The sequence below is a fragment of the Myxine glutinosa genome, chromosome 6, assembly GCF_964187855.1.
Source record: "Myxine glutinosa chromosome 6, kmMyxGlut1.1, whole genome shotgun sequence".
Lineage (NCBI taxonomy): Eukaryota > Metazoa > Chordata > Myxini > Myxiniformes > Myxinidae > Myxine > Myxine glutinosa.
Window position 1 is genome coordinate 85,372,180 of NC_136266.1, and position 25,954 is coordinate 85,398,133.

Below are 25,954 nucleotides of genomic sequence, written 5' to 3' on the forward strand. Positions count from 1 at the left end.
GGGATGTTTGTTGATTTGTAAAGTAGATGTTTATGGGTAGTGTTGTGTTTTGTGGATACAGTAAGGGGTAAGGGAGGGGCCATGTAGGTTACCTGGTTGGGGGGGGGGGGCGTACGATAGGAACGTACCTGTCTCACCTGGTTCCCATGTGCCCCCAGTGTGCATCACCTTACATTGCGTGCACTTTTGCGCCCTTACCACCTTACTCACTTGTCTGCTTCTTTTGTCTCCCACCTCCGAGGATCTGGCTTTGGGGTAGAGAGAGAGGAGAGAGAGGTGCTGGCTGCGCAGTTGTGGGCCTGCACTTTCGCTGTTTGCTGCCGGGATCGATACAACATATGGACCGCAATGTTTGTGGCCACCCACAATGGACCGCAGTTCGTTTGCGGCCAAGCACCACCCGGGGATGGACCTATGGATCAACGTGGCACCTATGCCATACAGGTGAACCACTAATAGTTAACACCACCAAGTGCACCACAAGAAGAGCAAGAGACACCTGCAGGGTTAGGGGTTGTCGAATTTATTTTTATACCAATGAACAATGGTGACTGCACCGGATGGTGCTGACTGTGTGGTGGGGTGGTGCTTTTGATGCTGGGAAAGGGTGCTCTGCACGTTATTAAAGGCCGTCGGCCACAGAGCACTCGTGGGTTGGTGTATCGATGCTGGCAAGCGCGCTCTCTCTATGCATAACATCTGCATGTGTTCCTCCAAAAACAGGTCCTGGATCGTAGTGTAAATAGCAGCGTAGTCGTGTAAATAATGCTCCCTACCGGCTGTATGTGTAGTTTGCGAATTCTTTCCGGATTCGGTTATCCTGTGGGTGTGTTTCTGTGAGGAGAAGGGTGCAACGTCGCAGGGGGACATATTTACTCATTTGTGAATATCTGTAAAACTGTCGCACTCAGGGTAGAGTTAATAGTAGAGGGAACTACATTGCGTGCCACACTAAAGTAGGTAAAAATTTATCGGGTCGGGACGCCCCGAGGGTAGAGAAGGGTGCAATGTTGCGAATATGGAATTTGGCCTCCATATCCGCTTGTAAATATTCCCCTATTTTCTCCAATACTCCCCAACTTTCCCCAGTCCCCCATTCCCTAGTCCCATTGCATGTAAATAACAATCAGTAGAGCCGACCTTCCCCTTATTCCCCCATTAAATGTCGTGCCCAGGTCCACCGCACCACACGTAGACAACTTTCGGACATCTTCCTAGTTATTCTTATTCTATGTCAGTTAAGGCCTCGTCTCCATTAATTATGACTCTTCGTTGCACCAGAATGTGATTATATGGCATCAGTAGTGAGTTTAGGACCTTTCCCATACCTCCTCCCATCTTCTTCCCCAAACAACAACAATAACAACAACTACAACAACAATTACAACAACAACAGAGGAGATGGCGGCGGAGCGGGGGAGGATGCGTCCTCACACCGGCTCGATTAGCTCCAGACCATGCGCTCCACGGGGTTACCCCGAAGGGGCTGGCTGTCAGCTCCTCGTCAGGGGCGGAGCCAGTAACCCCCCCCGCACGCACCCAATGAGAAGCAACGTGCCGATTCCACGAGGCGGAGCTAACGAGCCGAGGGCGTGTCACTCCCCGCCGGATATACGCAGCCGCTTGCCGGACGTGACGTCAGATGCGCCTCAGCTTGGAGACTGGAGAGAGAAGCCACCGCCACCCCCAGCGCGACGATACCTCCCCGCATCTCTGGACCGGACCGAGTCGATTCTGCCTTGAGCCAAGAGTGCACCTTGAGCCATCGCGACCTGCCTTTCCTTTTCATCAACCCCCGTGTGAGTCAGCATTTTGTCCCGTGTGTCTGTCGTCTGTCCGGGGTTAATATAAGAGTGTGTCTAAGTGCCTGTCTTCCTGTAATATACCTCTAGCCCCTGTAATCTAACCTTTTTCCGTACGAATATACTTGAGAATCGAAACGTTGGTGTCGTATTGTGTGATTGTAATCCAGCCGGGTGTCTTCTTTTTCTTATTGAGCCAGCGTAGCGCGACTTCGTCGACGTTCGAGTACAATCGGGTAATTTGTGCGGACACGACCGCCATTCCGCTCGGCCCACCTTAACATCAAAGTCGTGTCTGTAACAATATATTATTGGATTTGCAGGCCAAACAAAAAAAAAGGAAATCTCACTGATGGTATATATATATATATATATATATACATATATATATATATATATATATATATATATATATATATATATATATGTGTGTCTGCATGTCTGTATGATTGTGGCATTGTAATCATGATCATATATGGGCAACATTGTCTGCATTCTACTAGAAATAATGATCATATGTGGAAGTGACACTCAGATAATGCAAAGAAAACTACCTGGCACATGAGGTGGCTATTTGTTCTATCTCACATGTGCCATAACCACACTCAAGCACTCTCGCGTGCAGGTGGATTGCAGGTGGTAACATTCCCAGGGATGCATTGATCTATGGAAGGTTCGTGTTGTGTATGTGTGTGTGTGTGTGCGTGTGTGTGTGTGTGTGTGTGTGTGTGTGTGTGTGTGTCGTTGGTTGTTATCTCCATTTGCGGGTTTCAGAAGGTGGAATGTAGTCCTCCCAGGACCTAAAGAATCCATATCCTCTTCAGTAAGGGATCACGGTTCACGGACCAAGCTGTTCAACATTTTCAGAGTTTTGTTGCGAGGGCTCTTTTCATGATCGTCGACGAATCCCGGATTGCCTTCAATTGCAGTTCATTTGTGGTAATATTCCCGGGGAAGGTTTTTAAAATCTAATTGAGATTGAGGTTCTTCTTTATCATTCCAGTTGCTCCAATTATCACTGGGACAATTGTTATCACTGGTACAAAATCAATTTCTTGATTTCTGCATTGTTTAGTGTGTGTGTGTGTGTGTGTGTGTGTGTGTGTGTGTGTGTGTGTGTGTGTGTGTGTGTGTGTGTGTGTGTGTGTGTGTGTGTGTGTGTGTGTGATAAATGTTACGTTAAAAAAAAAAAACAGAAAATTACATATATATATATATATATATATATATATATATATATATTGTATATATATATATAAATATATATATATATATATATATATATATATATATCAAATTATAATTGAAGTTTTCAGTTATATTTATAATGAATATTTATATATTTATAATTAATATTTCAGTTTTTTCTTTTTCAATAAATTTGCCAAACTTTCTAAAATCCTGTTTTCTCCTTGTCATTATGGGGTATTGAGTGTAGATTGATGAGGGAAAAAATGAATTTAAACGATTTCAGCATAAGGCTGCAACATAACGAAATGTGAAAAAAGTGAAGGGGTCTGAATACTTTCTGAATGCACTGTATGTATGCATACATGTTTATATTGATAGTGTCTGACCACGTTGAGGATTGAACCCAGAATAGACCACTCAAAGTTGAGCATGCTGTCAATTTGGCATTAACATATTGTTACGTTTGTGGAGGTAGGTAATGAAATACCTCAGTGAAGACAGGATTATGTAAATTCGCATGGACTGTGTGACGTGAAGAAGAAGCCCACCTCGATGTAACTAAGTTAGGAATCTGCATAGAATAAGATTGTATATGTGTCTCCATATGAGAGGTCGAGCTATGCTAATTAGGTAGGGCTTAAGGATAATCCCCAGTGTGCCCCTGTGATTTTTCCCTTTTGTTTCATTTCCTCAAAACTCAGCCAGCTAAGCAATCGGCCCCATTGTTGCAACAACGGCCATTAAACCGACATTGCCGACAGTAACCAGCACATTCCATTGGGCAAGTAAACTCCGCCCCATGACCACCAACGTCATCTGAACATTCCCGAAGGACATCTAGACTCCGCCTCCAAGGACACGTGGAAGAGAAACCATGCCCTGAGCTTCGTGACTGGTTAAGGAGCCATGGGATGATGTAATGGGACATCAGGTTTTGTCAGGAAGTGATGTCAGCAAGGGACAAGGGAAGGAGAGTCCCTCCTCCTTCACTCTCTCTTGTTCTGGCTATCATCTCGAGTGGGCGCTGTTGTCCCGGGTGCGCTGATGAGGAGATGTGTCGGGGCTTTGGAAAATTTGCAACGTTTGAGGAGGGGGTCTTGTTGACTGTGGTGCTTTTCTGGGGAGGAGAGAGCCACGTCTCGCTTTGCGGTGGAAGCGAGGAAGGGCCGGTTAGCTGCTCGCCCACGCCTGGGCGTTTTCGGCACCATTTGTTGGAGCATTTCCTGCGAGGGTGGCTACACCGACTTCCAATGACCATCAGGCTCCTAGAGGCCATTTGAGACGCTGAGTGCCGGCCGGCTTAAAACATTTATTTTTATTTAACCTTTCCCCTTGTGTGTTTTTGTGTTTGAGTGGAGATGTCTCACTGTAGGATTTATTTGACCTCAACATTCATTTTATTTCTGTGCCGTAAATTCATTAAATTTATTGTTGTGCATTTCATTTCTTGTATTGTGGATTTTCCTTGTCATGTGTGTAAATTTGTTTGTGGGTTCAAGAAACAAAAACTCTGTGGCGGCCGTCAGATCAGATAAGGTTTCCGGCCTCTCCCGCGCGGGCCAAAGATACTTCCGCCAAGTTTCGAAATACGCCTTGGAGTAAAGCTCGTTTCGGCTATCCATGGGGATCTTAATCCCTGGCAACATGACAATATACTGTACATATAAATGGAGGCATACAAATAGAATAAATTAACTGGATGGGCTGACAACAGGGATCATAAGTAATGAAACATCCCAAAGGTGGAACCTGGCTCAGAGGCCTGTTTATCTTAATGGTATTATAGGATCTTAAAAGCAATAAGCATGTGGAAAAGATGTTATGTGGGGGAGGGAGGAGTGAGTTAGGTTAACGTAGACTGTTAAATTGTAGAACATGTAAAAATAGTGGTTCAACGCTGAAAGATTTTGCAACTGTATGGTCTCAGGAGTAAGTCTCACAAGAAGTGATATTAATATCGTTCAATTAAAAGTGTGGTGAGCAAAACCAAGAAAGCAGCCAACATAGTCACATGTGCTGTGGAACGGAGGTGTAAAATTATGGTCCTTGTGGAGGAGAACAAAGCAGATGAAATTCACAGGAGACTGTCTGCACAGTGTCTGGCAATGCATGTCTTTCACATTGTTGTGTTTAAATGGTTCAATGCATTTGAAAATGGCCATGAATTTGTGAACGATCCTGATAATTCTTACCTGCGTACAGATGGTGCAAATATCGAACGTGTTGAACAAATAATTTTGGAGCATCAACAGATCATTTTACGCGAAATTTGAAGTCTTGTATGTGTAGAAGTGTGGAAGTGCCCATTCATTCTGAGATGACGTTCAACAAAGTAGTATAAGGTGGAGACAGAATAGCTTCAGGTTTGATTAAAAGGAAACTTGAGTGGCCATTTCAGCACATTTGCAGAGGGGGGTTCGTTTTTGAAGAAGAATGTGGCATTTCATGAGACTTGCGTCCATCATTTCACACCAGAGTATTTCGAAATTTACCTCACTAGGAGAGCCAACTGTTACTGTTACAACACTCTGGAGGTCTAATCATGGTATTTCCGACATTACTAGATAGTGTAGAAAGAAGAGCAGAAAATAAGTTTGTAATTAAACGCGAGAGACATTCTTGGTCCCTCACCACCAAAATACAAAACGCCCAGACATCAACAGGACAACTTATTGCAAAGTGTTTTTGGGGACTTTATGGTTTAATTAATGTGGAACTTCTTGAACATATAAAAATCATGACTACGCAGTACTGCACTACAATAACTTGTTATACAATGGAGTGAGACGAGCATTATGTCGATGACAAGTATCCTATCTCAGGGTGATGACTTTACCGAATTCCCCTCACATAGTAAGTGTCACCTCTACCACTCTGGAGGAGATAGGTTGGTAATTTCCAAACTGTCCTTCATAAAGTGCACAACCTGTCATCAGGTGAATTGAACCGATTTGGAGCATTCAAAGAGCAACTGGGTCGCGTTTGCAAATGATGAAGACATTGACGCGATCATCCTGAAATGACTGTGTCCCAGTTCAAAATATTCCGATGCAGATGACATCAAGACATTATCAATTAGGTGGGACAAGCATGTCCCGGTAGCGGGGGCATACCTTGAAAAACAGGTGACGATTAATCACCTTCAAAAAACTTTTCGACTTTTGAAGATAAAAAGTCCACATCAACCTTTAAATGTCCTGTAATTATATTGTAGTATTGAATTGTATTATATTGTATAATATATTGTATTATATTACATTATATTGCATTATATTGTATTATACGACTACATGTATTTTAATATCAGGCATGAGGTGTGATGATAATGAATTCACTTGATATTCAGGAGACTGTGTCCTAATGTGTGGCCATCATGAAAGTGAGCCAAAGTCATCAAAATGTTAAAGCAATAAATGAAAAAGGAAAGGTTATACCTCTGCTGTGAATTTGAAAATTTTCCCAATGAGAAATTAAACAGTGAGTGTTGCGGATAGCACAGATACCAAATGATTACATTTACAGAACAAAATTCATACAAATTTAAATATGAAGGCCATTACTCACACCTCTTTGCTTAATCCTGAAGTTCAGTCAATTCCGAGTCCAGTATTCAGCTCCCTTTGTTTAGATTTCATTGAGCGAGCGCTCTTGGACACAGAATTACGCTACCAGCCGGTCAGGGTTAGCAAGGTTGGCGAATGCCTTTGAGATACACACAGACATTGGCACATCGTGCTGACTTGTTGCTTATACACTTGAAGCAGCAACACCGACAAATCAATAATCTTTGAGGATGAATAGATGGATATGCACGTGGAATAATCTTGGGAACCCTGGATAGCTGTGGATCTCAGGGCAATTAGCTCCTCACACCCTTCACTATCGTTTCATTCCCAAGCAATGATGTCAGCTCAACGGTATCCTTAAAAAAAAAAAAGGTGTCATTCTAAAAAAATTCAAACAAACACATTAGTGTAGTGTTTGGGGGTTATTTTGAGGATATTTTAACTTCCTATTTGCTTTGCCCTTATTCTGGGGGAGGGTGTTGAAAAACCTCATGGTATGGTCATAACCACTTTGCTAATAAGGCACAAAAATATTTTACAGAGTCGGTCGCCAATTGATCATCATACACAGGCACACCTATGAGTACATCAAAAACCTTTTCTTTTTGAAAATACTTGGGCTAAGGCTCATAATAGAGCTGGCGTGCGCGCACACACACACACACACACACACACACACACACACACACACACACACACACACACACACACACACACACACACACACACACACACTGACGAGACAAACACTTAACACAGCCACGAGGCTTGGAGGAAGTGCCGTCACTTGCATCAATTCCTGGGATACTCTGGGTACCAGTGACATCATAACAATGGCGCCGCTTTTCTCACCGTACTCAGCGGGGCATTTCCTCAAGAGGAATTTCCTCTTCCCCATGGATGCCAACCTGATTATAAAAATGAATGTTTGAGGTAGGACAAGCAGTTACGTTCATGTGTGTAGGGAAAAGAAAATGAAGTGGCATAAAGACAATAAAATTATTGCAACGACCGATGTTGACAAGAAAGGGGAAACGTAAACATACGATTTGTCAACACAACTGCAACACATTGTGGGATTTCGACCCATTAAAGTTAAATAGGTTCCTATGGGATATGGTGTGCTGATAAGACCTGCCTTTCATGTCCGACGAGAAAGGAATGTAAAACGAAATCAGAAATGGAATTTTTACAGAGAATTTGAACCACAAACCATATTTTAGAATATTCTGCAAAAGAATGCAAACAAGGAGAGCACCTGCACATGCGGCAGGTACAACAGAGGGAGACAAAAGTGGCTTTGAACTCTATTCGTTGCACCCACCATATCTCTCTCCCTCCGATCGTTGTGGAATGCTGTGCCGTTTTTTTTTTTGTTTTTTTTGTATACTGAATCGAGGCTCGCGAAAGAGCTAACATTTACTTCACAAACAAATCAACCAGACAAACAAAATATATAAAAAGAGGGAAAGGAAGACAAGATGGGGAGCGAAGGGGAAGCACACAAACGCAACATTTGAGAGCAGGGAGATGTGTGGGAGGGAGAGGGCTTGGGGGGAGGAGGCGTGGGAAGGGGGGGGGGGGTGGGAGAAGTATAAAACACAAGGACACCAAGGACTTCCAGGACAGAAGTTGGTATTTCAAAAAAGGAGAATTGGGGTGAAATTAGCTGGGGTAGAAAAGATCAAGGTTTTGGATGGGGGAAGATAAGAGATGGTGGTTAACAGCTGTTTTAAAGACCTGGAGGGTGGAGTGGGATTGAAGAGAGTGAGGGAGTTTGTTCCAGAGGTGGGAGAAAAGAGGAATGAAGGAGTGAAGGTGAGCAAAGAGTCTTGATTTTGGCAGTATAACCATAAGAGGGTTGCAGGCAGATCTTGTGCGACCTGTAGGAATATTTGCGGGACAGAGCCCAGAGAGAGCTGGGGGGGGGCAAGGCCAGAGAGGAGTCGGTAGAAGATGGAAAGACCACCAACCTGCCTGCGGTGAGTGAGTGAGAGGCCCTTGGAGTTAGCTTCATCGCGGGAGATTCCAATGATTCTGAACGTTTTGGTTTCAACAGCGTGAAGACGAGCTAGGTGTGAGGCAGGAGCACCAGCCCAGAGGGGAGAGCAGTATTCCATTGAGCTGCGGATGAAAGCCTTGTGTGTGGTGAGAGGAGCTCAGGAGTGCCAAGGAAGGACTTCGCACGACGGAGGATGCCCAGTCGGCGACTGGCTTTGGACGCCAGATTTGAAATGTGGTTTTCCCAGGAAAGATCATGGCAGATAGTTAGACCCAAAAGCTTGAGTGACAGAACTTCTTGGAGAGGATTATTCAGAAAGTGGATGGGAGGGTTGTCCAGTCGGTCTTTTTGGAGAGACATCGTAAGAGTGTGAGATTTGTCAGGATTGAAAGACATGTTCCACTTGTTTGCCCAGTCTGTGATTTTGTCCAGGTCTGCAGAGAGTGAGGAGGCTGCAGACTGCCGATCTGAGGGATGAAGAATGGAGCGACAGAGAGTAGAGTCATCAGCAAAGAGATAGGAAGGATTTTCAAGAGAGTCAGAGAGATCATTGATGAAGACCAGAAAAAGCACAGGGCCCAGAACACTGCCTTGGGGAACTCCAGCCTGAACAGGAAGAGGAGATGAGAGAAACCCATTTGGCTACAATGGAAGAACAATTTCAGCACAAATTGCCCGTTGCCTCAAATAGTTGCATTCCCAAATGCCCCCGTCATATTTACTGGCAATTCCCAAACTGGTCTCCATGTGACGCATAAATGACGCATTCCTTGCAGAAATGATATCTTAGATTCACTTGAGGACACTCATGTGTCGGTAGAAAATTACAGGATGGAAAGGAGACTTACACAAAATCAGTTGTAGGATTGTGCTAGAATCACAAAAGGATGAAAAGAGCTTTAACTCTGGCATTTATCCTTGACTGCGGCGCAGCCATGCACAGTATGCATTGGGAATACTGATGTGTCTTTTTCGGATGTGAACAGCCACTGTTGGAACCTCTACGTGTAGCTACATAAAATTCTCTCCCACCTTGTCCTCAGCTTGACAAGTGCCAAATTAGCACAAAAATCACACCTGCCTACTGCTCTTAAAAGAAAAGAAAGAAAGAAAGATGAAATCAGGTTTCAAACAAGAAGGAGCTTCAACTGTGGCATGAAAAAGTAATAAATTATCCAGAAATTATCGGTGTGCCTTGCTCGTTTCACCTGGTCTTTTTAATTGAGGAAGCGACAAGTCTGAACTCAAAAGAAAAGTTATTCTACGTTGAATTTTGTTAATAAATTTCATATTAGAATAAATTCAGCAGGAGGAACGAACATTTAAAAAATAACACTTCACAAATTATTATTCAAGATTCGAGCTTAAAGTTGGTGGGAGGCTTTACTCCTATGAGAACTGTGTTTGGTGATACAGTGGCATGCAATTACATTAATGTTTGATATGGCTTCACAGGAACACTCTGCTGGTCAGAAGCATCTCTGTTGAACTTCCATGAAAACCAAAGGGAGGAGGAGCTTCTTCTGTGGCAGAGAGAACATGCAGGCCGGCACTCTTTATCAGGATGGGTGTGACGGAGATGGACGGCTATTTGCACAATCCACAGCCAACATGGTCAGTCTGTGTGATAAGGTCGTTGACTTTACTTGCCTTGTGTGGAGGAATTTCACCGTGCTGTCACCTGTCTCCAACAGCCGACATATCTGGGCCCGCTATGCACCCATACTGTCTCAATCACTAAAAGTGGGCACACTTTTCCTGCCCAGATCACAGAAATATGAGGACAGGCTTTGGCTATAACACAAACTTGGTATAAAATATACAGTATGTAAGAGTATGTATGTATGCATGTGTCTTTCACTAAGGAGAGTCTTCCGTCTGGCCACTCTGCCATAAAGCCCAGATCGGTGGAGTGTTGCAGTGATGGTTGTCCTTCTGGAAGTTTCTCCCATCTCCACACAGGATCTCTGGAGCTCAGCCAGAGTGACCATCGGGTTCTTGGTCAACTCTCTTACCAAGGCCCTTCTCCCCCGATTGCTCAGTTTGGCCGGGCGGCCAGCTCGAGGAAGAGTCCTCGTTGTTCCAAACTTCTTCCATTTAAGAATTATGGAGGCCACTGTGCTCTTGGGAACCTTCAATGCAGCAGACATATTTTTTGTAGGCTTCCCCAGATCTGTGCCTCGACACAATCCTTTCTCTGAGCTCTGCAGGCAGTTCCCTTCGACCTCATGGCTTGGTTTTTGCTCTCATATGCATTGTCAGCTGTGAGACCTTATATAGACAGGTGTGTGCCTTTCCAATTCATGTCCAATCATTTGAATTTACCACAGGTGGACTCCAATCAAGGTGTAGAAACATCTCAAAGATGATCAAGGGAAATGGGAGGCACCTGAGCTAAATTTCAAGTGTCATAGCAAATGGTATGAATACTTATGTAAATGTGATATTTCAGTTTTTTTTTTTAAATAAATTTGCAAAACTTTCTAAAATCCTGTGGTATTGAGTGTAGATTGATGAGGGAAAAAATGAATTTAAACGATTTCAGCATAAGGCTGCAACTTAACAAAATGTGAAAAAAGTGAAGGGGTCTGAATACTTTCTGAATGCACTGTATATATATATGTATGTATGTATGTATGTATGTATGTATGTATGTATGTATGTATGTATGTATGTATGTATGTATGTATGTATGTATGTATGTATGTATGTATATATATATATATATATATATTGTTGCGAATATGGAATTTGGCCTCCATATCCGCTTGTAAATATTCCCCTATTTTCTCCAATACTCCCCAACTTTCCCCAATCCCCCATTCCCTAGTCCCATTGCATGTAAATAACAATCAGTAGAGCCGACCTTCCCCTTATTCCCCCATTAAATGTCGTGCCCAGGTCCACCGCACCACACGTAGACAACTTTCGGACATCTTCCTAGTTATTCTTATTCTATGTCAGTTAAGGCCTCGTCTCCATTAATTATGACTCTTCGTTGCACCAGAATGTGATTATATGGCATCAGTAGTGAGTTTAGGACCTTTCCCATACCTCCTTCCATCTTCTTCCCCAACAATTACAACAACAACAGAGGAGATGGCGGCGGAGCGGGGGAGGATGCGTCCTCACACCGGCTCGATTAGCGCCATAGACCATGCGCTCCACGGGGTTACCACGAAGGGGCTCCTTGTCAGCTCCTCGTCAAGGGCGGAGCCTGGTAAACCCCCCCGCACGCACCCAATGAGAAGCAACGTGCCGATTCCACGAGGCGGAGCTAACGAGCCGAGGGCGTGTCACTCCCCGCCGGATATACGCGGCCCCGCGCCGGATGTGACGAGAGATGCGCACCCAGCTTGGAGAAGGAAAGCCACCTGCGAGCGCTGAGAGAGATGCGCACCCAGCTTGGAGAAGGAAAGCCACCTGCGAGCGCTGAGAGAGATGCGCACCCAGCTTGGAGAAGGAAAGCCACCTGCGAGCGCTGAGTCAGATGCGCCCCCAGCTTGAGCAGACAAGACGCCATCCGAGCGCTGCGACCTCCCCGCATCTCTGGACCGGACCGAGTCGATTCTGACCTTTGAGCCCAGGTGCACCTGGAGCCATCGATCCTGCCTTTCCTAGCCATCAAACCCCCGTGTGAGTCAGCCGTTGTCCCGTGTGTCTGTCGTCTGTCCGGGGTTAATATAAGAGTGTGTCTAAGTGCCTGTCTTCCTGTAATATACCTCTAGCCCCTGTAATCTAACCTTCCGCCTTAATATAACCTCCTCCGGAGGTCTTGAGAACTGAACCCCTGGTGTCGTATTGTGTTATTGTAGTCCAGCCGGGTGTCTTCTTTTTCTTATTGAGCCAGCATCGCGCGACTTCGTCAACGTCGAGTATAGTCGGGTAATTTGTGCGGACACGACGGCCATTCCGCTCGGCCCACTTTAACATCAAAGTCGTGTCTGTAACAATTGGTGTCGGGAGTGAGATTCGAGGCCCGACCAAATTTTGAAAAAAAAAAACGAATAGAGGAAAAAAAAAAAAAATTTGGTCAAAATTTGGAGCGGCCGAAATTTGTTTTGTTTTACGAAACTCGAATTTTGCAAGTCGCGCTATGGCGGATCAAGACGGCTGGGGTCCGGTAGGGGAGAGTGAAGCAGGGTCGGTCCAGGACCAAATTGAGGGACATGAGGGACATGAGGAGAGCGAAACAGCGGGGGTAGCAGACGCGCGAAATGGCGCCTCGCACATAGCTACGGCGGCCGCACCCGCTGCACAAGTGGGAGGGATGGCCCAGATGCAGGTCCTCATGGAGCAATTTATGGCGCAAATGCAGGCGTCCCTCAAACTGCAGAGTAACCAATTGGGGAACCGGATGGATGCTCAGAGTGAGCAAATGAGGGTTGATAGTGAGCGATTGGAGGGCCAAATGAGGGTTAATAGTGAGCGATTGGAAGGCCAAATGAGGGTTAATAGTGGGCGATTAGAGGGCCAAATGAGGGGTACCGGTGAGGGATTAGAAAAGAAATTTGAGGGGTTAGACAACGGGATAAAAGAGGTGAAACATGGCTTAGAGGGGGTAGAAAATAGAATGGCTGCCCAGGAGAATCAGATAGAGGGAGTGAAAAATGGGTTAGAGGGGTTAGAAAACAGTATGGAAGGCAAATTGAGGGACATGAGGGACCAAGCGGAAAGGGAAGTTAAACAAATGGAGCAGCAGATAGAGGGGGTCAGAATGGGGGTAGAAACCAAACTGGATGCTCACAGGGAGGAAATGCAGCAGATGAGGGTGGCATCTGGGCAGGAGATGCAAGTGATGGGAGAGGAGATCAGAAGAGGAGTGAGTGAGGAGGTCGGAGGAGTGCGCGAGGAGGTGAGGCACTGTAAGGAGCACATGGAGAAGGAGGTGAGAAAGGGGACTGTAAAGTTACAAGGGGGCATAGAGGACCTGACGCAGGAGGTGGAGCAGCTGACGGTGGGACAGACGGAGTTAGTGGAGCAGGTTCAAAGGAACACTGCGGTATTAGGAGGTTTAAAGGCGACACAGAAAGAACTCAAAGATGACTTGGTAGCGACGAAGAGGGAATGTCAGATGGTACGAGAGGGACTGACAGCGAGGTTGGACGAGGTGGTAGAGGTAATGGAGACGAAGGACCGGCAGGTGAGGACGCACCTGGAAACGGTCAAGGTAGCCTTGGAGGACGAGCTTGAGGAGACGTACCGGGGAATAAAAGAGGTGAAGCACAAATTAGAAGAAGTGGAAGAAGGGATGAGCGAAATTAAGAAGCGACGGAGAGGGGATAAGAAAGAGATAAAAGAGGAGATAAAAGAATTGGTCCAAAGTCTGTGTTTGGATCGTGATGATGTGCTCATTAACCGGATGAGGGATTCGCAGGTGATGGAGGAGAAGCGAAGAGGAAGAGGACCCGGTGTAAGTGGTGACCAATATGGTCGTGCGTATGATGCGCCAGGGGATTTAAGAAGCTTGGGGGTCGAGATAGACCCGGGTGTTCGTGAGAGGCCACTGGTGAAGTGTGCGACAGGTCTGGTGTGCGAAAAAGGAGGTGTGCAAGAAAGTCCGACTCCGGGGTGTGTGAGGAAAAAGTGCGTGCCAAGGAGTGAGTGTGCTGGCGAGAGTGAGTCGGTCGTAACGCGTGTGCGAGGGGGCACATGGAAGCGCGGTGTGGTGAGTGTTACAGAGGGTGTGACGGGAGAGTGTGCGCAGGAGTGTGCGCGAGAAAGGTGTGTGACGGACAGGTGCATGAGGAAAGAGTGCGCTGTCAGAAGTAAGGAAGAGTGTCCACCTGTGGTGAGTGTTACAGAGGGTGTAACGGGAGAGTGTGCGTGAGAAAGGTGTGTGACGGACAGGTGCATGGAGAAAGAGTGTGCTGTCAAGAGTAAGGGTGAGTGCGTTGTCACGAGTGGAGGTGAGAGTAGTGAGAGTGACATGGAGCGTGAGTTAGTTGTGACAGGTGAGAGAGGATGTACACCTGGGATGGAAGGATGCACACCTGGAATGGTAGAGCGTGAGTGGGAATGCACGCTGGAGTTGGTGGTGAGGCACGTGGTTGGGTGTGCGAATGAGAGCACACCTGTGATTGTCACAGAGGAGGTGACCGAGGAGGGGGCGCGAAGAGGTGTATTGGTGAGGTGTGCGAGCGACGAATGTGTGCCAAAGTGTTCGGTGGTCAGGTGTGTGACCAAGGCTGTGAGTGGAATGAGTGTACCTGGGTGTGTAAGGAAAGGTACGAGGAGCATGGGCACGGCTGGATGTGTGAGCAAGGAACGGGCTGCGGGGTGTAAGCGTCCAGGTGAAGCATCGACGTTAGACGGGGTAGAGTTTAGAACGACTTATAGCCGAATCGGGCCCTCGGTGCGTGCCGGGCCTCGCTTTGAACGGCCGCGTCCAGGCTCCACTAGGCGGAGCTGGCAGCCCGATAGAAAGGGTCGTCATGGCGACCACTTTTTGGTGAGACGTGCCGGCAGGTCGAGATCGGGGCATTGGATGGCTCCACGCCGAGGTGGTGCGTGGGATCTCGGCACGGGTAAGCCCCCGTCCCTGCACCGAGTGCCGGACGCATCCAGCCGCTGGCACAAAACAACCAGCATCCATTGCTTGGCTTTACGAAGCCAGGCTTTGGACAGGAATTGGCGCACCGAGAGGCAGTAGTGAGTAGACTGGGTGATGAGGTTAGTGTTTTGGACCCAAAATTAGAGAAAAACAAAATTTGATGATTGGCAAGGGATTGGCAGTAGTGATTGGCAGATGATGGGCAGTGATTGGCAAATTTTTAATTTGTTGAAATTTGACGTGCAAAATTGATAGTGAGAGACCCCCGATGTGGTGGGATGGCAAATCCACCATCCTTCCCATGTGTGGGGCAAAGGAGCAATAGCTTATGGGGTGTATGGCAGTGAAAACTAGCCCGGGAGGGTTAGGATATAACGGTAGGGATCTAGAGAAGATGACCTTAGGTAACGTTAAGTTTAGTTAGTGACTGATACCTGTAGTGGGGACGCAGGTAGATTAGTGTGGATGATAATGACGAGGGAGCGCAATAGTTTAAAGGGACGACTGGGAAGCGCAAGTTTCAGAGGGGAGTAGTTAGCTGAGATGATGCCGTGTGTGTGAGAATTGAACAGGTGTGATTGCACAGGTGTGCAACTGGACAGGTGTGTGGAGCAGTGTGTGAGTAATGAGTGTTGTGGATCAGCGCGAATGCGCCTGGGGAGAGAAGGGTGCAGGTGGCACCAGGTGTGAGAGCACAGGTGTGCAGGTACAGGTGTGTGGAGAGAGTTGGAGTGAGTGGTACGGAGTGGTGTGCATGGTGCGAAGGTGTGGATGGGGGAAGAGTGGACCCCTTTCACGAGCACCCGGGGCGGGTAGTGTAAGTGTTAGGTAGAGGGTGCAGGTAAATTGTGGTTGGATATTGGCATTTGTGGTGCGGTTGCAGAATGGTGTTGTGAATGGGTGCATTAGTGTTGTGGAAATGGCTGGGCGTGTAGCCTGTTAGTGTGTGTAGTTGGTTGGGCACTCCACCACTGTGAGGATGTCGGCCAGGTGAGGCCGCAGGTGGGCTCTGGGAGCCGGTAGTTGTGAGTGGGTGCCTGAGGATCCCGGGTGTGGATCGGGCAGCCTAGTGCCAGAGAGGGCACCGAGTGGGGAGAGCGCCAGAGGGCCTTCCCCAGGTAGTTAGGTTAGGGTAAGGAGCAGGTAAGCTCGGAGGCAACTGCAGTGGTGGATGTGTGCAGGTGGGTAGACCCGCTGGGAGAGGTACACGCCACAGCCCAGAAATTGTACGAGGGCACCGGGAGATGAATCGGGGGAGTGAGACCCCAAATTGAAGAGCACCACAGTTTGGCCAATGGGAATTGGTTTTTAGAACCCATAGTGTAAGAGGGCCAATGGTTTGGCCGGAGAAAGCCCCCGGGTAGTGTAAAGTTGTTAAAGTCATTTAGGAGATAGTTAGGATTGATGAACCTGTCGCACCATACGCAGCCACTTACCTGTGGTGATGATGATGACTCCACACCTGTGTTTTCTTTGTTTGTGTTGCAGAAATGAGAATTGCTGTTGGATTTGTGAGACGCATCACGACGTGGATGAGACATTGGGGTGATTCCATCTCTCCCTCCCTAGGAGGGACTGATGATGAATTGGTAATGGCAAATTATGATGTTGAGTTGGAGATGGCAAATTTTGATGAGAGTTGAAAATGGCAAATTTGATTGGTTAGGAGGGAGAGAAGACGAATTTGGTTTATGGGAGGAACGGGGAAGACAGTAGGGATGTTTGTCGATTTGTAAAGTAGATGTTTATGGGTAGTGTTGTGTTTTGTGGATGCAGTAAGGGGTAAGGGAGGGGCCATGTAGGTTACCTGGTGGGGGGGGGCGTACGATAGGAACGTACCTGTCTCACCTGGTTCCCATGTGCCCCCAGTGTGCATAACCTTACATTGCGTGCACTTTTGCGCCCTTACCACCTTACTCACTTGTTTCTTCTTTTGTCTCCCACCTCCGAGGATCTGGCTTTGGGGTAGAGAGAGAGGAGAGAGAGGTGCTGGCTGCGCAGTTGTGGGCCTGCACTTTCGCTGTTTGCTGCCGGGATCGATACACCATATGGACCGCAATGTTTGTGGCCACCCACAATGGACCGCAGTTCGTTTGCGGCCAAGCACCACCCGGGGATGGACCTATGGGTCAACGTGGCACCTATGCCATACAGGTGAACCACTTTTAGTTACCACCAAGTGCACCACAAGAAGAGCAAGAGACACCTGCAGGGTTAGGGGTTGTCGAATTTATTTTTATACCAATGAACAATGGTGACTGCACCGGATGGTGCTGACTGTGTGGTGGGGTGGTGCTTTTGATGCTGGGAAAGGGTGCTCTGCACGTTATTAAAGGCCGTCGGCCACAGAGCACTCGTGGGTTGGTGTATCGATGCTGGCAAGCGCGCTCTCTCTATGCATAACATCTGCATGTGTTCCTCCAAAGACAGGTCCTGGATCGTAGTGTAGATATCAGCGTAATCTTGTAAATAATGCTCCCTACCGGCTGTATGTTTAGTTTGAGAATTCTTTCCGGATTCGGTTATCCTGTGGGTGTGTTTCTGTGAGGAGAAGGGTGCAACGTCGCAGGGGGACATATTTACTCATTTGTGAATATCTGTAAAACTGTCGCACTCAGGGTAGAGTTAATAGTAGAGGGAACTACATTGCGTGCCACACTAAAGTAGGTAAAAATTTATCGGGTCGGGACGCCCCGAGGGTAGAGAAGGGTGCAATGTTGCGAATATGGAATTTGGCCTCCATATCCGCTTGTAAATATTCCCCTATTTTCTCCAATACTCCCCAACTTTCCCCAATCCCCCATTCCCTAGTCCCATTGCATGTAAATAACAATCAGTAGAGCCGACCTTCCCCTTATTCCCCCATTAAATGTCGTGCCCAGGTCCACCGCACCACACGTAGACAACTTTCGGACATCTTCCTAGTTATTCTTATTCTATGTCAGTTAAGGCCTCGTCTCCATTAATTATGACTCTTCGTTGCACCAGAATGTGATTATATGGCATCAGTAGTGAGTTTAGGACCTTTCCCATACCTCCTTCCATCTTCTTCCCCAACAATTACAACAACAACAGAGGAGATGGCGGCGGAGCGGGGGAGGATGCGTCCTCACACCGGCTCGATTAGCGCCATAGACCATGCGCTCCACGGGGTTACCACGAAGGGGCTCCTTGTCAGCTCCTCGTCAAGGGCGGAGCCTGGTAAACCCCCCCGCACGCACCCAATAAGAAGCAACGTGCCGATTCCACGAGGCGGAGCTAACGAGCCGAGGGCGTGTCACTCCCCGCCGGATATACGCGGCCCCGCGCCGGATGTGACGAGAGATGCGCACCCAGCTTGGAGAAGGAAAGCCACCTGCGAGCGCTGAGAGAGATGCGCACCCAGCTTGGAGAAGGAAAGCCACCTGCGAGCGCTGAGAGAGATGCGCACCCAGCTTGGAGAAGGAAAGCCACCTGCGAGCGCTGAGTCAGATGCGCCCCCAGCTTGAGCAGACAAGACGCCATCCGAGCGCTGCGACCTCCCCGCATCTCTGGACCGGACCGAGTCGATTCTGACCTTTGAGCCCAGGTGCACCTGGAGCCATCGATCCTGCCTTTCCTAGCCATCAAACCCCCGTGTGAGTCAGCCGTTGTCCCGTGTGTCTGTCGTCTGTCCGGGGTTAATATAAGAGTGTGTCTAAGTGCCTGTCTTCCTGTAATATACCTCTAGCCCCTGTAATCTAACCTTCCGCCTTAATATAACCTCCTCCGGAGGTCTTGAGAACTGAACCCCTGGTGTCGTATTGTGTTATTGTAGTCCAGCCGGGTGTCTTCTTTTTCTTATTGAGCCAGCATCGCGCGACTTCGTCAACGTCGAGTATAGTCGGGTAATTTGTGCGGACACGACGGCCATTCCGCTCGGCCCACTTTAACATCAAAGTCGTGTCTGTAACAATATATATATATATATATATATATATATATATATATATACATATATATACAGTGAAACCTTGACTTACGAGTGCACCAACTTACGAGTTTTCCGAGATACGAGCCGTCGCTCGGGCGGTTTATTGCTTTCAGATGCGAGCCGAGATCTGAGTTACGAGCTTACGCCACCCGCCACCAGGTGGGTTCCGGTCACGTGGTTATCTTGCCGTGCAAGCATCTCTGCCGTATATCGCTGCTGCTTTGTTTTCGCATTTTGGTTATTTTGGAGCTTACGCCACCCGCCACCAGGTGGGTTCAGGTCACGTGGTTATCTTGCCGTGCAAGCATCTGCCGTATATAGCTGCTGCTTTGTTTTCGCATTTTGGTTATTTTGGAAAATTTCTTAGTTTTAACCATGGGTCCTAAGAAATTGAGTGCCAAGGGCAGTACTGAAAAGAAGAAGAGGATGATGTGCTTGGATATAAAACACGCAATCGTCGAAAAACATGAGCGAGGTGTGCGTGTTGTCGACTTGGCGAGGCAGTACGATCGTAGCAGTACGATTGAAACATTTTGAAAGGGAGGAAGAAACAAACCTCGTTGGACAGGTTTTTATTGAAACGCCCTGCAAGTGAAAGCGAGGAAAGTGTGGCGAAAAAGGCAAAAGTCATCTCCTCCACCTCCGCCAGCATCTTCGTCTGATCTTCAAGGTAAATACACTTAATAAAACCAGTTTATTTCTTTACATTGTGGCGGACACGGAAGCTCACTGGCGTGGTGACATCATTCCGCGCACCGAGTGGGTGGCGGTCACGCCGAGGGGTAGGCGTGGCCTCAGGATATACACCGGGCGCGTAGCCCGGAGTGCGCCAGTGTTACAGTGAGCTCTTGAATAAAGACTCTTACAAATTACCGCGTTGTCCGCTTCCTCCTTGTTTACAAGCAGCGCGCATAACGCCGCTTATTATGTACAGTATATACGAGGTCGTGCTTGTTTATACATTATTTGTTATTTATAAAGTACATTTTTCTTATTTAAAAACACATAACAAAAAAAATTGGTGTGGTTTTTTGGGGGCTGGAACGGATTAATAGCATTTCAATGCATTTTAATGGGGAAATTTAATTTGAGAAACGAGCAAATTGAGTTACGAGCTCGGTCACAGAACGAATTAAACTCGTAAGTCAAGGTTTCACTGTATATATATATATGTATATATATATATATATATATATATATATATATATATATATATATATATATATATATATATATATATATATATATATATATATATATGATCAACTATATATATATAGTTAGCTCTTGTTAAGAATGTGTTGTCCCACCCTGGCAGCGATCCATAATTTGCTGGTAGCCTGGTTGGCAGGAGCAGCCACCGATGGGAACCAGCCACTCGCCATCAGCACTGCAAAACATCCGTGGTGCCATTTCAACCACTATGGCACCCGGAAGACACATCCCCTGCACCTCCACCAGTGCAGTTGCATCTGCTCCTGCTGCTGTTGCAGTAAAAGATGAAAGGCTACGGTGTGTCTGCGGGCAATGCTTGTAGAATGCACGAACAGCAACAAGTGCCACACATGCACCCACATCCTGCAGAAGAGAAATCATCATAATTAGTATTATCATGTTATTGAAATAGGTGTTTTCTTTTGACAATAGACATTTGCTATGAAATTTGTCAGATTTTGGTTTCTTTAATTAATTTTGTCATGAGAGTGGTGCCTTGTTCTGGAGAATATATTAAAGTCCACTGAAGAAGAACCCATTCTGATAGGTTAATTGCCCAAGAATTACGTACGGCTTAATTGTCCCAGAATTGCAGATGGGATAATCCTCCCAAAATTTCCGTATTTTAATATGACTTGCAATACACAGCCATTGGGAGCAGCACTGTGTGATACATAGCTACATAAATAGAATTCCATTCCCTTCCCCCCCCCCCCCCCCCCCTTCCCAACCCTCTGGGCAAAAGGCAAGGCTCTACCGACACACAAACTATAGAAATAACTGGCTGGAGAATTCCTATATATAATATATAAATATATTTACGGTTTTGGAAATGTACCCCAGGGGAGAGCCTTCATGTACATGAAGGAATTCCACAGCCAGTTATTTCTATAGTTTATGTGTAGGTAGATCTTTGCCCGTCGTCCAGGGGGATGGGTGGGGGAAATGCATTGTGAGGTTCGTCTGTGTATTTCCAGAGTGATGTTTCCCCATTGGCCACTTTTAATCTCCTCAATCTACCAATAATCCACTTCACCAAACCACAACTTAACAACCCCACCTTCACCCTTTCGGACTTTCCTTCAACCCCGTTCATCCCCGTGGTCGGTATAGTCTCGTCCGTCTGTGCATTCGTACTCCTCACTCGGTTGTTCCTTCACATTCAATCCATCTCATCTGTCACTCACCATTTCGACCCCTCATTATTTTACCATTCACATTCGGCCATCTGTTCATCCGTCCCATGCTCACCGGCTTCCGCCAAACCCTGTACGGGTGAACGAGTCCCTCACTGTTAGAAAAAAATAATTATCTAGTCTGGTCGAATTACCTTCCAACATTCTTCCTTCCCCACACTCCACATTCATCATGCAGGACAACGTTTCTCAAACACGCCAAGTACAAGGAACATGAACGTCAGAAAATTCGATATTTACACGCTTAAGGTAGGGAGAACAGGCTCTCCCTCACTGATATTCACAGATGAGTGATGGTGGCACCTCCTTCATGTAAGTAAGACTGTTAAGGGGAATACATATTTGGGGAAAGTCTTTTCTTTGTGCCTTTCGTTTGCCTTTTGCCTTGCGCTTGTAAAATTCTCTTCAAATTTCAAGTCAATCGGATTACAATGGAGGATTTTAAAAATAATTTAACCTGAATTGTTGATCTTTGGCCTAAGTTGACCTCAAAAATATTTGGCGGTTGAATTCAAGGACCAAATATGTTCAAGTCAATCGGATGAAAATTGAGGATTTTAGAAATTCGACCCAAGTTGTTGACCTTTTCACCATTTAACCTCAAAATCAATACGCTTCTTCCTTATATGACCAACTCGACCATTTGGTGAGGTTTCGTGAAGATCGGCTTAAAATAATTGTGTCCTGTAGGCGATTAAAATACAGACAGAATAACACACGCGACCAACCAATATTCTTGAAAAATCTTCGATTTTTGCAAGAAACAAACACGAAATGAGCTTGGATATTACATGATTCTAAGTACGTAGTCTTGTGGATGTGCTGGCAGCCTACTTCTTCAACACTTTTGATCTTTTCTTTCAGCTACCTGTGGCAGTGCTTGAAGACTATTCCATTTTATTTTACACTAGATGGTATTCAAAGAATACTTACGCTGCGCAGTCAACTTGGTGCGAGACAACTCTTCTGGTTTTAAGGTTGTTTTTTTTTCTTTGATTCAATATGACTGTCAGACCACGTGACCAATGACATTATAAATTTACATTCTCTAATATCATTGGTGTGTCGATCATGCTCAATAAATTTCAGACTGATTGGACTCAGCACTTGTCGAATTATGATGTCATAATTATGGCACCAATGACGTAATTGTTAACAGCACTGATTCCCCATGCGGATTTCTTTACAATGAGCCACGTTTCATTTTTTTCCCCATGGAGCGGTTGTGGATATATATAGAGGTGCAAGGTTTTTTGTTTTTTTCCAAAGTGGTGCCTTTACCATGTGACCTATGACATCATAATTATCATTAAAATTCTACAGGAGAAGCCGCTTCTTTGGTAAAAAATGTTGTGTCCATCGGACTAACAGTTACAGAGAAATAAATATGTCATACTGATCGGATCAAGCGTTGTTCTTGAATTATGACGTCATAATGAAGGCACCGATGACATCATCATTAACATATCTTATTCCCCATGGGGAGTATTTGACAATGTGCCATGTTTCATTTTTCTCCATTCAGTGGTTTTGGAGATATAGAGGCGCAACGTTTTTCCAAGATGGCGTCTGTACCACGTGACCTATGACGTTATAATTATGACTAATTCTAAAGGCGGAGGCGATCCTATGATGAAAATTTCGTGTCAATCTGACCATTTTGACCAATTGCCTAGAAAATGAATTTTTAAAATGCAGATGCGCACATGCGACATATATATGGATATTACATGAGTACGACATACACACATACGACATACGTACGGACTCAACCAATCGCTTAACCCTGTTTTTTGCTTCGTGAGCACAGGGTAATTATTGAATACGGATGAGCTTTACATTTTTCACAAGGAATGCAAGGGATATTGAGATGCACCTATGTATCTTAACATAAATTTACAAGGATTTTATGAGACATGAACAAATTAACAAAGTATCATGAATTTCAATCTGATAACTGAGAGTTTTTTGCTTTTGTTTTTGAAGTGTCAGGAGCTGAGCAGTTATGTCAGAAATCAGAGAGCAGCTGTGTCAAAGAATTACTCGTATAGCCATAGTTTCAAAATGGCTAGGTTGAGCTTCTGGCCAGTGGTGACCACATAATATAGACACTGTATGACTCGAATATGATAACATTATGACCTTTCAGTCGAGATCTCTCTTTTGGCAAATGTTCACTACATGGCTAGTTTTCAGCATAGATCAAACTATTCTCAAGGACTCAAAGTGGGAATGCTGTATTACACTGAATACAATTGAAATTATTTTCAACATTGCAATGATGGATGATGTGAGTGTCTATGAGCTACATCTTTCACTGATCTACCATTGCACCATTAATTAAATCAATGAATAAATGAATTCAAATAATGAATAAATAAACAAGAAGACATCATGCAGAGCACGATACTTGAAAAATCCACCCCCCCCTCCCCCCCCCAAAGGTTGCCATTGATCCATCAAATTGTCCATTTCATCAAGATTAAAATTGACGATCATGATCAAAGCTCAGGTTAATAGGATGTAAAGTGACGATTTTTGAGATGAAAATTGATGATTTTAGAAGTTTGACCGAGAGTTGACCTTTGGCCTTTTGACCTTAAATATTTGGTTTCCCAATTCAGCGATGCAATATGTAATGGCAGCTTAATTTTCAAGTTAAGATGAAAGGTGATGATTTTTCAGATGAGAATTGATTTTAGAGGTTTGACCTCGAGTTGACCTTCGACCTCTTGACCTCAAAAATAGTTGGTTTCCCTATTTAGTGACTCAATATGCAAATGCTGTTAAATTTTCAAGTCAATCGGATGAAAAATGGTGATTTTAGAAATTTGACCTTAAGATGACCTTACACCTCAAAATCAATAGGCTTCTCAATTGTGACAACCTCTACAACTTGGTGAAGTTTCATGACGATCGGTTTGGAATTGTGACCTGTAGGCGATTGACAAACAGACAAACAAGAAAACATCATGCGTAGCACGATACTTGCAAAATCCCCCCCCCCCCCCAAAAAAGTTTTCCAATGATACAGCAAATTGTCCATTTCATGAAGATCAAAATTTACAATATTGATCAAAGCTCGGGTCAACAGGATGAAAAGCGACGATTTTTCAGATGAAAAATGATGATTTTGGAAGGTTGACCTTGAGTTGACTTTTGACCTTTTGACCTCAAAAATAGTTGGTTTCCCTATTTAGTGACTCAATTTGCAAATGCTGTTCAATTTTCAAGTCAATCGGATGAAAATTGAGGATATAAAAAATTTGGCCTATATTGACCTTTTGGCCTAAGTTGACCTCGAAAATAGATGGTGGTTGAATTCAGTGACCATATATATATATATAAATCCTCTTAGAAGTACAAGTCAATCAAATGAAAATTGGTGATATTAGAAACTTGGCCTATGTTGACCTTTTGGCCTGTGTTTACCTAAAATATAATTTGTGGTTGAATTCAGTGACCAGATATGTAAGTCCTCTTCAAATTTCAAGTCAATTGGATGAAAATTGAGGATTTTAGAAATTTGGCCTATGTTGACATTTTGGCCTATGTTGACCTCAAAAATACTTGGTGGTTGAATTCATTGACCAGATATGCAAGTCCTCTTCAAATTTCAAGTCAATTGGATGAAAATTGAGGATTTTAGAAATTTTGCCTATGTTGACCTTTTGGCCTATGTTGTCCTCAAGAATACTTGGTGGTTGAATTCAGTGACCAGATATGCAAGTCCTCTTCAAATTTCAAGTGAATTGGATGAAAATTGAGGATTTAAGAAATTTGGCCTATGTTGACCTTTTGGCCTATGTTGTCCTCAAGAATACTTGGTGGTTGAATTCAGTGACCAGATATGCAAGTCCTCTTGAAATTTCAAGTCAATTGGATGACAATTGAGGATTTTAGAAATTTAGCAAAGTTGGTGACCTTTGGCCTATGTTGACCTTTTGACCTATTGACCCCAAAAACAATAGGCTTCTTTGTTTTGACCACCTCTGCCGTTTGGTGAAGTTTTGTGAAGATCGGTTGAAAATTGTGACCTGTAGACCGGTGACAAACAAACAGACAAACAGACAGACAGACAGACAGACAGACAGACAGACAGACAGACAGACAGAACCACAAACACAACCGACAAATATACTTGAAAAATCTTCGATTTTGCAAGTAACAAACAGACAAACAAACAGACAGACAAACAAACAGACAAACAAAGTGACAGAAAAACAAACTCAACCGACCAATATACTTGAAAAATCTTCGATTTTGCAAGTAAGAAACAGACAAACAAACAGACAGACAAACAAACAGACAAACAAACAAACAAGAAAACGTCATGCGTAGCACGATACTTGCAAAATACGCCCTCCCCCAAAAGTTTACCATTGATACAGCAAATTGTCCATTTAATGAAGTTTAAAATTTACTATCTTGATCAAAGCTCGGGTCAACAGGATGAAAAGTGACGATTTTTCAGATG

General features: G+C 45.1%; 1 protein-coding gene across 1 annotated transcript in view; it reads right to left on the bottom strand.

Moving 5' to 3' along the window:
- Nucleotides 1-25,954, bottom strand: part of LOC137430032 (ephrin type-A receptor 3) — a 493,848-nt gene that overhangs the window by 215,893 nt on the left and 252,001 nt on the right. The window contains exon 6 of the mRNA XM_078780089.1: nt 20,377-20,644. Within this exon, the coding sequence (XP_078636215.1) occupies nt 20,377-20,644 (268 nt within the window). The remainder of the gene's footprint in view (nt 1-20,376; nt 20,645-25,954) is intronic.